This window comes from Emydura macquarii, unplaced genomic scaffold, assembly GCF_026122565.2.
Source record: "Emydura macquarii macquarii isolate MOO-44397 ecotype Brisbane River unplaced genomic scaffold, CSIRO-AGI_Emac_v2 contig_2636, whole genome shotgun sequence".
Classification (NCBI taxonomy): domain Eukaryota; kingdom Metazoa; phylum Chordata; order Testudines; family Chelidae; genus Emydura; species Emydura macquarii.
The window spans coordinates 23,919,778-23,937,553 of record NW_027132773.1 but is presented as its reverse complement, the minus strand read 5'-3'; the positions used below and the strand labels follow the sequence as shown (position 1 = coordinate 23,937,553).

The window sequence follows — 17,776 nt, the reverse complement described above, 5'->3', positions numbered from 1 at the left end:
GCATGTTTGGTCTTTACATTAGTGGGACCTAGCTTAGAAGGACTAGAAATTGTGGCACCTAAATTACTCCTACCAATTAGCACTCATGCAGTGCCTCACTTTTGTCAGTGCTGCACAAATATTAATCAGTCGAATTAAACAAGCATTATGTTGAACACTCTCATAGAGTGGCCATGGAGTGGGGGCATCCGGCATATTGTTAATGCTGCTGGAATTTTGTCAGAATAATTTCCATGTCATTTTTTAAAGCGGCTCTTCACACATGAAGTGCTAATCTGACTTCTGTGAACAGATGCTTTGCATTGTAGCACTAAACTAAACATTGATTTAAAAACATTATACATAAGTGCTATAATCCCATACCTAAATGCTTTACTCTTTATCATATTGTGATAGACTCTATGAAACAAAAATTAATCAATAATGGCATAGAGTCCGCATGACTCAGAAGCTAAAAGTGTCACTGCAGGACTCCAATTTCAGGCTTTTGCAACACTATCATACTAGCATCAAGCATGAATTCACACCTCTCCCAATCCTCAGACATAAGGCTCTTGTCCAACACCGTCACCCAGGAGGTTGGGCTCTCTGAAGACAAGTGAAAACACCACCACAGCCCCATTGCCTTTAAAGGCAAACATACACATCTTTTGCTTTGATTGCCAGCTCTGACCGCAATAACTTCCAAAAATAAAAAATAGCTTTTGTAGACACATAAATCTTTTTTTTTTTCTGCTCAGCAGAATAGGACTTTATGCACTTCATAACAGACAGGGATATTCTAATTGAGCCCCCTCCCCCTGCTTATGTGTCTCAGAGCCAGGCGTCAACATAGTTATCCAAAAAAAGACTTCACACACCAGCTGAATATCTTATGAACTGGTCAGCAGGGTACAGACCCATATTCCAAGGCCCTTCACACCATTGCACAAGCTTAACCAGGAGCAAAAATTACTGTATGTAACATTTCTGTTGAAGCAGTCAAATCCTGAAGTTCTAGGCAAAACTCCCTGTGCAAACAAGACTCGTGCATTTTGACCAGGATTCTTGGAAGGATCAAAGCAATGTAAACATTTCCATACTGTTAAAAACAGAAGAATTCCAGAAAAGTTGTTAAACTCCTCACAATGTAAAAAGATTTATCAAAGCCTTTGGAGTTTGATCCAGCACAAAAGAAAAAGATAGACAAATATTTTTTCTGACATTTTTCAGGCTTTGTTAGTTAAAAGAGGAAGAAAGTCAATGTTGAACTTTCAAGTGGGTGATATAAACAAAGGATTTTTTTTAATCCTACAAAGCAAAGTGACTGACAGTGTATTTTCCAAATCTCTTCCCAAGGCTCTTATTAAGGAATCCATAAATATGTCAACATGGGGAAGAGCACCTCAAGGTAAATGTTTCACAGATTAAACCACATAAACACTTCCAAATAGCATTAAGAGTTGGCAGTCTGACTTACATTCGCAAAAGCTAGAACATTCAGAGTAAAGACTGAACTTCTGCCTTTCATTCCATCCCGTGGTTGGAAGTACACTTGATTGGCATATCGGGGAATTCTTGGTTTGAAGTTCTCTCCTGAGTTTATTTTTCTCTTTAGCTTTATATCTACCTGTATAATTTCAATGGCATTTAAAACAATCCTTTTTGCCTCATTGAAAATATGTTAACTATATTCAAAGAAACCAACGAATGTACACTGTTTCGTAAAGGACAGTTATACCTTGCAAGCAGTGGGAGAAAGAAGTCTTTATAAAGTACTGAACCAGTATTTTATAAAGCATATCCCAAAGCATACAACTATAACCTGCCCCCACTACACACACTCAGCAAAAAAGTGAGTTTTTAGAGCAAGTTCACTTTGAATGTTCACAATGAAGCCAAGCAGTTATTTAGCATATGTGTTTCTATAGATGTAATATGAGAAAATTAATGGCATTCATAAGTTCTGGCTTCCATCAGAACAGTTTAGTAGTCATATATAAAACATTGTGCCTTCCTTCACACTTGGAATAGACTCTATCACTGGTAGGTTTCATGTATGTCAAGTGCTCTACCTTCTTGTTCAGTAAACTTCTGAAAATCCACCTACTTCTGAATCAGTCTAGCTATATCAAATCTGTATGGACAGACCCTTTTACCCACTACTCCGCCTGAGTGGGAACAAGGACTTGAACCTGAGTCTCCTATACCCCAGGTTAGTGCCCTAACTGTGTAGGCCTGGGACTTAACTCTCCCCCATATTAAACCAGCCTAAAATCAGGAAAAAATGCTCTACTGCTCATAAAGCACCCCCACCTCAGCCATGCTCCTAACAAGAGTTATAACACCAAGGGTTGTAAAATAGAGACACCCAGGTGCTGAGAAGTTTGGGAGGATACAGAAAGACCAAACAATGGGTAAGATTAGATAGATAAGATAAGCTCTGACCAGTGAATTTATGCTGACCATTTGCACAAAGAAAGAAGATCATAAATAAGCTACAGTACGGGCATAAGAAAAAATGGAAAAAAGGACTTAAACAAGGAGGAGAAAACATAGGTGTCAATGCATGATGGATTAAATTTTGTTACCTAGTGGTATTGAATAATGGAATAAGTTTAGTAAAGTTAAATGAGGTAGCTAGTTTTACCTATATAATGTAAATGAAGAACAATGCTCTTTGGGAAACCATCACTGGACTAAAAAAAAAACAAACAAAAACCAAGAGTCCTGTAGAACTTTAAAGACTAACAACAGTTCATCATCAAGCTGCCATAACCCTTACCCCTCTGCACGACCGTGACATGCAGAGGCATCACCAGCAACTCCAGACGAGTGGGTCCTGACTGGCCATTGGGTGAAGTTTGTCTGTATATTGGGAGTGGTAAGGATAACAAATTTGCTTGGCATATGTATTCTGTGTTCGTAGCTAATAAATAGCTGTTTAGAGTACAGTCGTGTAAGGCTCTTTCACTGGGAAAAGATCCTGCAGACCCATCAAGCCCCAAGTCCCATGGGTAGGACTGGGTACTTAAAGTGACCAGGTTTTTCTCTGAGCCCTGTGAGTAAGAGTCGGTGCCTTACACCCTGAGCCCTCGGTAGGGAAAGTTTGAGTGTACCTAAATTAACCGGGTCACACCTTGAGCCCTTGGTAGGATATAGACAGGGTGCCTTAGATTTTTGCAGGTAACAATTAGGCTATGGGCTGTTCCTGTGGTGGTGATGGTGTGTGTGTGGGGGTCTCTCTCTGTCACTCTTCCCTCCCCCCTTACACACACACAAATTCCATCCTGCACCCAGAAACCTTTTTGTCAAAGCTGATACATTGCCATGAAAAGTTTCAGTTTCAATTAATTGGCTTTTTCTGACAAAACCCCCCCCAAAACATTTGGTCAAAAAATTCCTGACCATCTCTACTCACTTTAGAGATTGAATCAAAGCCCACTGAAGTTAATGGAAAAATGCCCATTGATTTCAGTGGGCTTTGGATCAGGTCCATAGATAGCAAGCACCTTGAACAGGTCCCCTATTACTGGTTAGGTACATTTTATACATGGTAGATGTTCATATAGGGCTCAGTCCTACAAGGTACTGAATACCCTCATATTCCATTGACTCCAAAGAGAATTGAGACCAATCACCACCTGCAGGTGTCAGATCTTTACACATTGTAGAAATAAAAACAATTTAATAAAACATATAATAAATTCTATTCACTTCAGAAAAATGTGTTGCATGCCCAACTGCACCTCAGCACTAAAAGGAAAGCTAAGAGAGCATTTAACAAACTATAATACAACTATAATTTTTATCTTTCTGGCCTCACAATGTCAATACCTGCGTGGACAATAGACTCCTCGTCTGTTGTGATTTCTCAGAATTCATTAGGTCACAGTCACCACTGAACTCTGCCTGAGCATAGACTCAGCCTGTGTGGGATCAGATAAGTAGAGTTTTTAATATATATTTTCTTCAAAGTGTCTTTCTAAACATTAACATGTATCCTGTATGTGATGATAATGATGATGATGATAATTAATAATAAAATGGAAAAAGCTAATAAGGGGCCAAGCGGCTGTGACGTGGTAGAACAAGTATGATAAGTAAATAACTCACCAATGTGCACGTGGTGGACATGGCTGGAGGTTAATAAATGCTTTGGGATTTGCTACATTGCTGCTGGTCGGATACTGTGCAGAGGTGATGATGATCCTTTGAAGTGTGCATGTTCCACAAGGATCACAATGGAATATGGCGGAACACAGGTACATTGGGCAGCACGAGGAGCATATTTTGGCTGATATACCTCATATGTAAAGTAGCAATGAGGTCATTAAAAGATTCAGCTGAAAAATTCCTTTTCCTTCACCCACGGGAAATTTGTTTTCTTCATTTTTCAGCCCAAGCTCATTGCTAGATGAAAGTACTTGCTTTTTCTAGAAAATACTATTGTTCAGGCACAGACATAATAGTCTTCATATGACCAAGAATATTTTCCAGATTTTTTTTAATAGACTGAATTATTTCATTTTTATTTTATCCTGAAAAACCAATTTCCCAAGCAACTATTGATTACTGTAGATGTTTTAACTTTTCAGTTTTTACAAATCCTCAACCTGAAGGATCAATTTTGATAGAAAATAATTTGTTCTGCTTTAAGCTACTCTCTTTCACTCCAAAAGGTTTGAAATATTCACAAATCATGGAAATCAAGTCTTTGCTTAGCAACAGATGTGCCAAGGATATAGTACTATTAAGCATAACAGGAAGCTGTTTAGTGCTATGCAGGCGAGATGTGTTAATCTGATTTCACATTTTTTAAATAAATTAAGCAGTCCTAACTTTCTCTATAATTGGAAGGCCTTTAGGTATCCAAACCTGAAGAGGTTATTGATAGCAATACACTAATCATAGCACTTTAAATCTGGATTCACTCTGTTGCACATTATTCACAATTTTAATCTACTTCACCATTAGGCTAATTGGCATACTACAGATAAAACATATCATATTCTCACCTTTTCAACTTATCATCTTGTCATTGTTACTCTGGAGCTGTATTTTGAACAGACAGGAATAGTACCTTGCATGCTGATGTGTCTTGTGGTATTTCTAAAATTAAGTAGCAGTTGGGAATTAAATTAAGGTCTGACCTTGGTCTGACCTTGTACAACTGTAACATAAGCAGACTCCACCCTACAGGAAAGTATTAGGCATGACTTCTCTAGAATCTCATCAAAAGTAACATGAGGTTTGGCAGGTATAATAAGATTATCTGTCCCCTGATTGGTTCAAACAGCTCTTTTTAAAAAAATAAATGATCTGCCAAACTTAGTCTCACCAACTATATTAACAAAATTTAGTAACATATATACATATAGTTCAAAAAGAAATAAAATAAAAAAAGGTTTAGCAGTTATACAAATATTTAGTCTTCTACAACCAGTGACAAATCTTGTCACATTATTTCATGAAATATCTCCCAGTTTCTCACTATTCCAACTTTTTTAGATGTGTTGAGCCTGATGTGATGCCAAGGTTTACAGATTCAGTGACAGCCAATCCTAGTCTTTGACTAGATTTTAATAATTTCCATTATAACACAGAAGCTGGAGACACAGCATCATAGTCAGTGTTGACAAGTCTAACCAAGAAGCTCTGAGTAACACTGTCAAGAACATTAGTATCTAGCAAGTTAAATTACAGCCACAGGGTGAGTGGGAAATTGGACTTTTTCTCCACTTAATTTACCTACAAAAACACAGCACCGACGCAGAATGAGTTGTCTTGTTTTTTTATTATCCATTTATCTAACTAGAGTGATTGAGGCACAAGTAAATGCAAGTAAACTAAAATGAGGAAGTAGCTCATCCCAGATTAGAAACAAGGACCATAAGATTCCAGTATCTCTGCCTTTGCTTTAAACACTCTGATCAAATTAATTTTATTAGACTGTAAACTCTGTGAGACTGAGACAAATTGTTATACTCCATTGTCCCTATCGTCACATGTGTTTGTATGGTATAAAGCACAATGGGGTCCCCATTCTAAACAGGGACTCTGGGCACTACTGAAATACACACAATAATAATAGATTTTGTTCACAGTGACATACCTTTTCTAATGTTACTTGACTAAATGTGATGAGGTTCCACTGGCACCATTCAGTATGATGGACAGGGCTAGTGCAGAGAACCTAACCTACAATGGATTTAGAACAAGCTGATAGTAAGAACAAACACATTCTCATTTGAGAACACAGAAATGTTCTTATTGCTGGACCCCGGTACCCACTAATTCCCTTCATCTCACACAACCATAAGTATGATCAGCACTAGTACATGTGCATAATACAAGAATAATGCAGATTTTTTTCTCTTTTAAATTGAAAAACCACACTGTTTTGCAATGTTATGTACATACTTGGGATCTGAGTCTGATTTCAAACTGGTTTCAGAAGAAACTTCATTAAAGTTAATTGAATGACATGAGATGTAATTCATCTCAGATTCAACCAGAAGCTCAGCCACAAAGCCCTTCATTGGCAAATATGGATACATTGAGGTAGTTTGTAAGAATTTACATTTTAGGATCAATTCATGGCAAAATGGCTATGCTCAGACCTCCTTACAATGCTGTCAATTTATTGTGCATTGAGAATATATAAGATAGTACTCAAACAGATAACTCATTGTTGAGACAGCAGTGAATAAATTATAGAGTAATCTCAAGATTTTTAAAAATATATACTTATTGCATGTACTTTACTCACTTGCTATACTTTATGTATTTATGGTCCTGTAATGTAAAAATCAATCAGTTCTGCCAATGCGGGGTGACTGTTGTGCAAAATGAGTCAGAAAGTGATGAATGTGGCCAAACATAAGAATTTCCATCTAAGCAGCATCACAAGTTCATAGAAGCAGATAAAACATGAGACATTCTTGGTGTTTCTATGTCAAAGTTTCTTAAACTATCTTTCATGAAGTTGGCAGCATTGCAAAATTATACTTCAGGTAGAATATGAAAAATAGAAGGAAGCATAATGAATGGATGAAGTGAGTAGTGAGTTAGTTAAGTGATAAAGCAAAGTTAGTTGTTTTTCTTCTTCTGTCCTTAGTAATCAAGTATCTATAGTGGCATAGCTCAGTCCCATACCAAACAACCACATTGGATCCTGTTTTCAGGTCTATGGATGCTGTTTTGAGCCCATTATCAAGATATTTAATCCAGAAATAACTGATCTGAATTTGTTACCAAAACTATTCACATAAAAGGAATTGCTGCAGGGACACCTGCAATGTCATTCTGGATCCCAAATCTGAAACAATTCTTTTCCATGTTCTCAGCAGTGCATTTTGATGTATTTCGAATGTATGTAAATAACACTTTAATTCATTAGCTAATATGACATGTATCAAACTGTAGGTATCACTAAGTGCTTCCGAAAAAATATGAAACACTTTTCAGAGACATAAAATGTTGACTCAAAGTTATTAATTTCCATCCCTCACAGAGAACATACCTGCCATAAATACACAGTCCTACCTACCTACCACCATCAAAGGCCTGATCCAAGTAAAAGAAAACCACCCATTGGCTTCAAATGCCTTTGGATCAGGTCCTAAGAACCAGGCTCTGATTCCACTGAAGTCAGTGGAAAAACTCCCATTGACTTGATTGGGCCTAGGAACAGGCCCCACATGTTCTGTCATCAGCTTGACACAACCAAGAGAGCTTGGAAGGAAGTTCTGAGTTTCACCAAAGAGGCTGTCCATGAATTACATATTGCATTAGAGTGAATGAGTCCTTAACTTTGCACGTTTGTTTCAGTGTTACAAAGGATGGGTCTTGAAAATCACAAAAAATGTGTTAAATAAATTATGAACAACCCCAGACTCTGGTGGCACAAGACCAGGAGCATCCCAAGGGAAGAGCCATCCACTGAGTGCCTACTGCTGACAGCCCAGGATACACAGTACCTAGCTGGGCAGCAGGAGCACTTCAGTGGGTCTCCAATGATTGTGACTGGCAACAAGGAGAGCACTGACTGCTTACAGAACCACATAATCACTTTTCTCTCATTGGCATTTAAATTGTCTGTAATATTTTGGGTAACATAAGACATCCTGGCGATCCCTATCACACAGTATGTCTGTGGGACTGAGTGCAAGTGAAGATCCCCTATCATACAGCATGCCCACGAGCCCGGATGTAAGCTGAGCTCCCCATCATGCAGCATATCCATAGGGCTGAGTGTAAACTGAGATCCCCTATCACACAGGATGTCTATGAGGCTATGTGCTGAGATTCCCTATCACACAACATGTCTATGGGGCTGTGGGCTGAGCTCCTCTATCACACAGTGTGTCTGAGGGCTGGGGCTGAGATGCCCTATCATATGGAATGTCTGTAGTATTGGGGGCTGAGATCCTTTATCATGCAATGGGTCCAGAGGGCTGGGGGCTGAGATCCCATATCACATGGCATGTCCGTGCAGTTCAGGGCTGAGATCCCCTATCACACAGCATTTTCAGGAGGCTGAGATCCCCTCATCATGCTGTGTGTCCATGTGGCTGGGGGCCAAGATCCACTGTCACATGTCATGTCCTTGCAGCTGGGGACTAAGATCCCACATCACACTGTGTGTATATGCAGCTGGGGGCTCAGGTCCCCCATTACGTGGTGTGTCCAGGGCTGGTGGAAGCTGGCTCACTCCAGACTCACCAGCAGGCCCCATTCTAGCTCCACTACACACTGATAGCATACTTTCGTGTGCAGTGGGTCTAGGGTTGTTAACATTGTATTTAAAAAAATACAGGACAAGCCTCAGACATCCCCAATCTTGACTTAAACCTCTGGGGGAAAGTCCCTTTCCCCTCACACTCAGGCTTCCTAGGATTTCTCTCTCTCCAGCTCTAGATGCTGCAGAGAGAACCCAGGGCCTCAGGTACTGGGCCAGCAGCTGCTGCGACTCCTGTTCATGTCCCACACAAGCGCCAGGAGCTGGGGACTCTGACAGAAGAGGCTACTACAAGCCGGGCCAGAAGTTTTGACCCATCTGCCAGACAGAGCCCCGTCAGGTAGGGACTGGAGGGGAGTGGAAAGATGCACCTGAGTACTGCCCCCTCCTCCCCCCCCGCTGTTAAAATATGGGATAAAAGGCGACCCGGACTGAGTTAGTAAGGACATGCAATTTTCTATTTAAATAAGGGACTGTAGGTGACCCTAGGTGGGGTAGCCTCCGCAGCAGGAAGCCCCATCCCTGGGCCCTCCCGACTCTGTGATTCCTCCTCCATCCGCCAGAGGGCGCAAGACAGGCGCAGGGCACAGCACGGCACAAGCCGCTTGGGGTCCTGCCCAGTGAGCTCAGGTAGCGCATGCTCATTTTGCTCCCGACACCCTCGCGTAGAGGCGCATGCGCAATGTGCGGTTTTCTCAACTGCCGCTTCCCCACTGACCTCTGCACAGAGCGCATGCGCCCTACGCACCCTTTCCCATGGTCTCCAATCCTCCGTGCAAGTGCCCGCCCCTCTCAGAAACCGCGCATGCGAGTACTTTCCGCTCAGACCCAGACGGAACTCAGCCTCGTTCTCAGGCCTTGCCTTCTAGGCGCATGCGGCCGGCGGGTCTTGTGCTGCTTCCCCTGGCTTGTCCTCTAACCGACTGCCACAGGCCCCTCTGACATCGCTCTGCGGCGCATGCGCGCTGTTGCTAGTCCGTGACCGTGAGCTGAGCCCGCGTCGATCCCTTGCCCTGCAGAGCGCGGCGGCGCCGTGGTTCGCCCGCAGCCATGGCCGGGGCGCTGAAGCAGGTGAGAGGCCGGGGTCGCTCCTGCAGCCGGGCCGGGCCGCGGGAGTCTCCTCCACCACCCCGCCCGGGTCCCTGAGGCGAGAGCGGCGCATTCCCCTCCCGCAGGGCTGGGCCCGTGGCCGTTCCTCTCGGGGCTGCGGGGAGTGGCGTCCCGCCGGGTGCGGTTGCCGCTGGCGAGCGCTTTCTCCCCTGCAGCCGGCCGATGCCTCCCGTGGGGTGGGCTGGGACTGACCGAATGATAGAGGGGATGGCGGGCCTGCTGCCGCAGCGACTGGTTCTCGGGACAGGCCGAGCGGCGGGTTGGCAAGAGCCCGTCCCAGGGACAGTCCCTGCCCCTCTCACAGCTCCGCGCGGGCTGGGCTGGGCTGGCTGCTCGTTTTGCTTTGGGAACAAACCCGCTGACTGTGAAATATCAACGCTGGCAAAGAAAGCATTTATTCTAATGACTGCTTGACGTCAGCTGGCCCTATATCTTCTCCCTGTGTTTGTAAGGCACCCAGGGCTAGGCTGGCTAAGGCACCAACACAATCTACACTAGAGACCTGTGTCCCTATAACTAAGTCGCTCAAGGGTGTGAAACAGGCTCTCCCTTGAGTGGTGATGTTATGCTGACCTAACCCACTGTGTAGACAGCGTTATGTCTCCAGGAGAGCTGCTCCCGTCAACATACGTACCACCTCTCTGGGAGCGGGATTAAGGCAGTGGTCTTGTCTACACTAGCACTCCCGCCGACATAGTTACAGCTGCTCATTTAGGTGATTTTATTATGCCAGTGGGAGAGCTCTCTTCTGTTGACATAACACCACTATACACGCGGTTATGCTGGCAAAATTTGTCACTCGGGTCTGATTTCGCCAGCATAAGTGCTAGTGTAGACAAAATCTATAGCTACACTAGAGAGTTTACAGCAGAGCAGCTGCATTGTTCTAAGCTCTCTAGTGGAGTGACTCTAAAATGGACTGGAGAGAGCTCTCCTGTTGATAATTAGTCCAATTCCATTCCCCCTCCCCTCTCATTAGCATAGTCCTGTCCACACTGGTGCTTAGGTCAGTGTAATTTATGTTGTTTGCAAGTGGCTAATTCACACCCCTGAATCACATAAATTATACTGATGTAAGAGATAGTGTAGACATAGCCTAACTATGCCGATGGGAGAAGCTCTCCTGTTGGTGTAATAATGCCTTCACTAAAGTGCTACAGCAGAGCAGCTGCAGTGTTGTACATGAATATCAGCCCTATATAAAGGGTGTTGAAGCAGGATGTAGACCTTTTTTTTTTTTTTTTTTTTTAACTCTTTAACTCCAAATGTTGTAATTCCCAAGATGTGCTTCAATTCAGCTGAAGTTATGAGTCAATAGTGTGTATTACAGTAAGACTTGAAAATAAATGCTTTGGCTTACTACATTTATTCTGTTTGTGCAGACAACTGGGCTTGTGGGTCTAGCAGTAGCCGAAAAGCCTCATGAGGTATGTTTCAAGTATATTTTAACATTTAATTGAAATGGACTGCAACTCAAGAGTATGCACTTGTTTTGTTTGACTTATGTATATATTTTAAATATCTTACAATCCTCCAAGGAGTAGAGTTATTTGACACCCAAAATTTCACCAGCTCTGAAACTTTCAGTTTGATGGAGAATATTGGCTACACTCTGGAAAGGTCTACTTTCAAAAATTAAAAAATAAGACTAATTTTGCAGATGTTTTCTGTTGCATGTATTATGTTAACCATACAAATTTGACTTGGTAGTTTTCCTTAGAAACAGTTAATTTCCAAAATCACTTACAGTATGGTTTTTTCTGAGCAAACATGAAGTAATAATGTTTCTCTCTTGAGAGCTCTGAAATAGTGAAAAGAACTGTTAAATTAATCAGATGGAGTGCAACTACTGAGATTTGGTGGCTTGTAAATTTATTTACCATTGCGCATGTACAGATTTTCCCAGATCAAATAATAGATTCTGCAGCCCCATACTAATGTTGCTGTAGCATTTAACACCTGATTCACATGGGCAGTTGGGTGTCTAGATAGTAAACTCTTTAGAACAGGGACCATTTTTTTTGTTAGGCTTACAGTGCCTAGTGCAGTGGGGCCTTGGCCCAAGACTAGGGTTCCTAGGCATTACTGTAATACAAATAATCTTTCTTTTGATAATTCTCATTGGTAACCCTAAGAAAGTAGCATGCATGTTCATCTAGGATATTGTTCGCCAAACTGCGGGGGGGGGGGGGGCGCCCCCTAGGGGGCATGGAGGAACAACTGGAGGTATGTGGCGGGGCCGGGGCCAGCCCCCACCAGGGGGTGGGGAAGGAGCAGCCCCCAGCCCAGCTCTGCCCTGGCCCAGACCTTGGCTACTGCTGTGGTCCTGGGTCTGCGCCCTGGCTGTGGCCATGCTCTCGGCCTCCACTCCTGGCTGTCAGTCCGGTCGCCAGCCCTCGCTTCAGGCTGGGGCGGAGGTGCAGACACATTCTGATACTGGAGGGGGGGCAGAGGGACGTGAGAGGAAAAGTTTGGGGAACACTGATCTAGGACACAAGACTTTTCACTAATTTAATTTGAAAGGACTGTTTGTTTAATATCATAGCAATCCCATATCTTTCTGTGGCACCCCCTCTGAATTTCTTACTACATAATAGTCCCATTAGGAAAAGATCATGCCAGTGCTACTATTACTGTTGCTTGGAAAGATTTAACAGCAATATAAAACTAAGTCTTACAGATAAAGAGTCATATCAAAAGGGCTGTCTTACAACTTTTATGAGAGTAAATTTACTTCAGATTTTAATTCAAACCATTTGGGACACTTAAGTCACAAACTCATCAGTGCTGCAGCTAACCCCTTGGTTTTAACACATTCTATTTTCCTTTGTTTCTGCTGCTATTGTCTGTATTATTGTGCTTCTGCTTCTTGCCCTTACCTCCAGTTTCCCATTCTGCTTCCTTCTAGTCAGAAATTGCTCCCTTGCTCCTACTAATCACCTTCTGCCACATCAGCCGAATCACATCTGATTCTCAGCTGCTGTGACTTTTTCCCTAACCCCTGAAATTTCTTAAAATAAAAAAAAAACTATGCTGAGGATGTTAATTCAAATCAACAGACTTTTCTACTGGTGAATGTAAATGAAATCATTCTAATGTTGGCACTGTTAACAGGATCTCTTCTTTAGTGAGCTCTGGGGGAGAAAAAATGGCTATATCTTTAGTTTTGATGACTTGCTTTTTTTCTTCTTTTACTCTCTTTGCCAGTTACCATGTCTGAGAAAGATTAAGATCCAGATCTTGAAACATTCACGTCACGGTTTGTAAGGGAAAGTAATCAAGAAGATTAGCAAAATAGATTTATACTGTACAGATAAATCCAAACTGGAACCCTGAATTGAAACACATCCTGACTCAAACCCAGATCATAATTCTGCACTCAGACTCAGCTATGTTATGGATCTAGCCACTGTGAATTTGAATGCTGATTTGTAGTTTTCTATATTTTACTTTGTGGGCTAATAGATTATTTAAATACATCTGTTAACATTCATTTACTATTTACACACTTTCACATGCCTTCCAATCATTTCAGCACCTGAGGATACTGTATACAAAAATTCTTGCCGTTCTGCAGAATATCCCCAAAGATGCAGCATATAGGAAATACACTGAACAGATTGTAAATGAGCGGCTTAACATGGTAAAAACAGTAAGTATAGAACTATTTGTGAATATTTTATATGCAAAGTTTGTATAGTGAAGATTACAATATTTACAAAATCTCAGTTTATCTTCAGAGAACATATAGAAGTTATCTGTTTTAGAGAGATGATCAAGGTCACATACTGTTTCTGATTACATAAACTATTTTTTGTTGTATTTAAATATAAAATAGCAATTGTTTCTCAACAGTGATCTCTGCTAAAAGTAGAAATAGAAAAGTTTTCTGAAGATTTGCAGAATAGCAAACTTCCAGATTTTTTTAATAAAATATATATGTACTTTTACCAGATGCATTATTTTAGCTCTATCTTGCAATTCAACACTTCTGAAACAACCATTTGTCGATTGGTCAGAGTCAAATAGCTCATTTTAGTGTTGCATTCTTGCTTTTGTTTGACTACAAGGACTTGTTGAAAGGATGAGTATCTTATTTCTCCAGAAATTTATAATCACACTTTTCATCTACAATCTGTAGTACAGTAGAATGTAATTCAGATGTACAGAGAAGAAAAAATAGCAGTGAAATAACTTTGGAGGTGGTATTTCTCCTTATATTTTCAATGAGCTTGTAGTAGGAAAGAATTGTACAGAAATACTGTTTTCCTGTAGTGTAAAATAGGTCACCTTGAAAATAACTCATTTGAGTGGTTACATTCAGGAAAAATTGGACACTGTATGATCTATTTTAAGTTCTGTCTTTGAGTTCTGCACTTTATATTTTAAATAAAACTAAACATTCATTTTACTTTTATCTGAATTCACAGGAACCTAATGTGCAAACACTGGAAGACAAAATTAAAAGTGGTCAGATAGAAGAAGTGATTATGCAGGTAAAGTTGGGTACTGTTTAAAGATGCCTTTGCTGAAAGTCAACAACTAGTTATGAGTGCTTTCTTTGTTCTTATGTGGCAAAGAGAACTGACGAGCATTTAGAGTATGTTAAATACATAATAGCAACATGCCTTTTCTAAACAGATGTTTTAATCAAAGAAAGAGGTGAATGTGCTCTGCCTGTACCACATGGCTGTGGAAGTAAAGAGTGCTTTTAGCTATTTACGATTGAATGCATGTATTAGCCCTTGTAACTGAGAGGGTTGTATCCACAAGGAGATTACATATGACTAACCTCTGGAAGAAGCCACCAAAGAAAGTGGTGGAGTCTCCATCTCTTGATGTTTTCAAATCAAGACTGGATGGATTTCTGGAAAATATTCTTTAGCCAAACATATTATTGGGTCAGACTAGATGATTTAGTGGTCCCTTCTAGCCTTAAACTCTATGAATAAAAATGAATTTGCTATCAGGTTTGGATTCAAGCAAGGTCAAGAAAATTAAAAGAAGAAACATCTTTTTTTTTTTTTTTTTGGTCTTCAAGAAGTGGCAAAATCAGATTCTAATATTGAACATCAGATATTAAGTATCGAATAGTCAAGATGACTGATTCTGACCCTAAAGCTGAAATGATGCAGCTAAAAGGAAAAACTAGTAAGCTGCCCTGATACCATGTTAACACACTATTCCCCTATGAACTCTTTCAGTTACTGTTTTTAATAAAGTTCCTTTGCACTGTAACTTATTTGACAAACCCTACATTAGTGAAGGTCAGAGTACTTTATCTTATGGAAAGTATGCACTAATGGTTGAATTTTGTCCTCAGATTTGCAGGTGGAATTCCTACTGATTGAGAGGTGTGTGTGTGTGTACGTAGGGCTAAATATTGCTTTCAACTTTGGGAAATCTTACTCTAGAATAGCAGTTTCTGAGATCAAAATTGCTGACAGTTTCTGTTATATGGGGCAGAGGAGGTTTCCGCGCCAGCTAGGACCCAGGGATGTGGGCAGGCGGCTGCTGCCCGTCTTCAAGCCGGGGCACTGGAGGCTGTCCCTTGGCTCAGAGCTGGGGCGTGGGTGGCTGCCACCCAGCTGCGAGACCAGCTTGCGAGATGCAGGAGGCTGTCACTGGGTTCCCACCTGGGAGCTGGGACCCGGCAGGAAGTGGGGGGCTGTTGCCCATCTACCCCAAGAGCCAGCGGCAGACGCCCGCCTCCCCTTCACTCTGTTTTTCCCCAGGCACCCCTTGCCTGTGTCTCACATACCCCCAGGGGTACACGTACCACAGATTGAGAAACTATGACTTAGAGGAACAGTGTTACTGCTCATGCACTCCTGTGGGACCAGAGAGGAGGAGGCATTCTAGAAGTGTGCTGCTTGAACAACTTTTCTTTCTTGTTATGTTCTCGGACTGCATGAGCACAATGTGGGAGAGGAGGAAGAAGGGAAGGCAGGTGGATGATTTACAAAGAGGTGCCAGCCATTCTCTGCTCTTCAGTTTTTTGCATTGGGGTTGTGAGTAGGGAATCTTTGACTCTGGCATGGGTGCCAGTCAGAGACAGGAAAGGCGACAGAGCAGACCTTGGAGCCCAGAGGTTTGCTGTGAATGTTTTTCTCACAGATGTGGGTCGAGTTATGCTGGTGGTTACTTGGCAATAAGACCATTTCTCTCTTTGGAATGGTCTTGAACTCCTTTTAGGGGACCTGCTCACAGTTTGGGAACCAGTATGCTGCAATGTCACTTGGCATGGGTGTAATGACTAATCTGATCTTGGGCTGGCAGGGTAAAGGCATTTTTGTAATGAATTATCTTATTCATGCTATTTGGGGTTATATAACATAACTCTGCAATTCGTTTTAATTTACTTGTAAATCAGTCTTAATTCAATACCTGATAATCTTTCTGTAAATGGATTGTAAACTCTTCAGGGCAGAGGCATTTTTTTTGTTCTGTTTGTATAGCCACTAATATGTTACAACCCCTTGGGAATTACTGCAATACAAATAAGAATTTACACTTTGTGCTTGCCTTAAGAGAAGTTGGGTTGCTGCTATTCTATTCTTATTCAGAGTTTTTTCTCACTCATGTTCAACTAATCAGATTATTAATCTGCAAATTTCTAAACTTTTAAAGTAGAGATTGTCTCGAATAGAGAATTCTAGTAAGACTAGACTGCTTATGGCATAATTGTAGCTATAGGGTAGGTAGACCTGCATATTTCTGTGTTTTCTTAATTTACTCTTACTTAATTCTAATTACTCCTGTAAATTTGAACTCTACCATAATCAGAGTAGGCTTCATTGACGATTCAGATATGAGAATGGAATTTATGATTTTACTTCGTTATATGTTGGCCCAGTGATTGAATAGCTTGCAAAGCACTCTAGATGGAACTTAGGTATACAAACAGCTTGTGACTTCACAAAATGTTCTCCAATTATAGATGAATCAGATTTAGATCAATATCTCAATATAATTAAAATTCTCTTGTATATTATTAACAGGCTGAAAGTGAGCTTTCTCTGGCAAGAAAAATGGCACAGTGGAAACCATGGGAGCCTTTAATTGAAGAACCTCTTACTGACCAATGGCGATGGCCAGTATAAATGAGCGTTTTGTCTGTAACTTCTTGAGAATTGAAAAACACTTAATTAAATATTAGTATGTTACTGAAAATGTTTGTCTTTAAATTAAATAGCTTTTGCATATGTTTTTTTTTTTATTTGCCTCACTATCTATTTAAATTCAGTAAAAGTCCAATCTGACTTTCTTGCAAAAATGATTTACTAAAACTCTGTTTAGCTGTTAGGCAATCTTTGATTATTTTCTTTCCTAGTTTGCTGATTAACAATACATTTAAGTAGAAACAAACTTTCTTCTTTGTAATTAGCCTTCTTTTCTTGTCTGATCCACTTAGTTTTCAAAAGCCACTTCTTGACATTTTATCACTATAGAAGCAATTTTCATGTCTCAGACTCTGGATTGTGGCTACACTGAATTGGTTAAGGCAACAAGAGGAAGTGGAGAGCTGCATTTTACACAAATACTTGATGATCAGCTGTGGTGAGATAAATACAGATAAAACCATGTGTCCATTTTATTTTTTTGATTAAAATGGTACATTTTTTAAGTTTTGGAAGTCACTCTGGAAAATGCAAATAATAAAAAACCAGCCTACCACCAAAATTATATAACTAATGAAGGGGAAAAAATACTATATAACCTTACTCTTCCACACATTTGAATTTGGTTTGATCGTGTGCTAGTAATTTTTAGAGACTTTGAGAATCACTGAGGATAATAGAGTATACAAATGCATCTGTAACTCAGCTAATGCTATGTTGATTGTGAGCTGGCATATGACCTTTAGAGAAGAGAATTTGGCATTCATGATTGATATTTTGGGCCTGATTGTTTTCCTGTTGAATTTAATGGGAATAGAATAAG

General features: G+C 40.8%; 2 protein-coding genes across 6 annotated transcripts in view; one reads left to right on the top strand and one right to left on the bottom strand.

The window, feature by feature from the left end:
- Positions 1-10,153, bottom strand: part of ASB15 (ankyrin repeat and SOCS box containing 15) — a 36,394-nt gene extending 26,241 nt beyond the window's left edge. For all 5 annotated transcript variants that reach the window (XR_010922863.1, XR_010922864.1, XM_067564299.1 and 2 more), the window contains exon 1: positions 10,025-10,153. The gene's annotated coding sequence lies outside the window, so the exon portion shown is untranslated. The remainder of the gene's footprint in view (positions 1-10,024) is intronic.
- NDUFA5 (NADH:ubiquinone oxidoreductase subunit A5) lies at positions 9,550-17,037 on the top strand. The gene is made up of 5 exons (XM_067564303.1): positions 9,550-9,793; positions 11,215-11,259; positions 13,368-13,484; positions 14,263-14,328; positions 16,834-17,037. Exons 1-5 carry the CDS (start codon positions 9,773-9,775, stop codon positions 16,933-16,935), a joined length of 351 nt encoding a protein of 116 aa, XP_067420404.1. The 5' UTR covers positions 9,550-9,772; the 3' UTR covers positions 16,936-17,037.
- Positions 17,038-17,776: the final 739 nt, after the last annotated feature.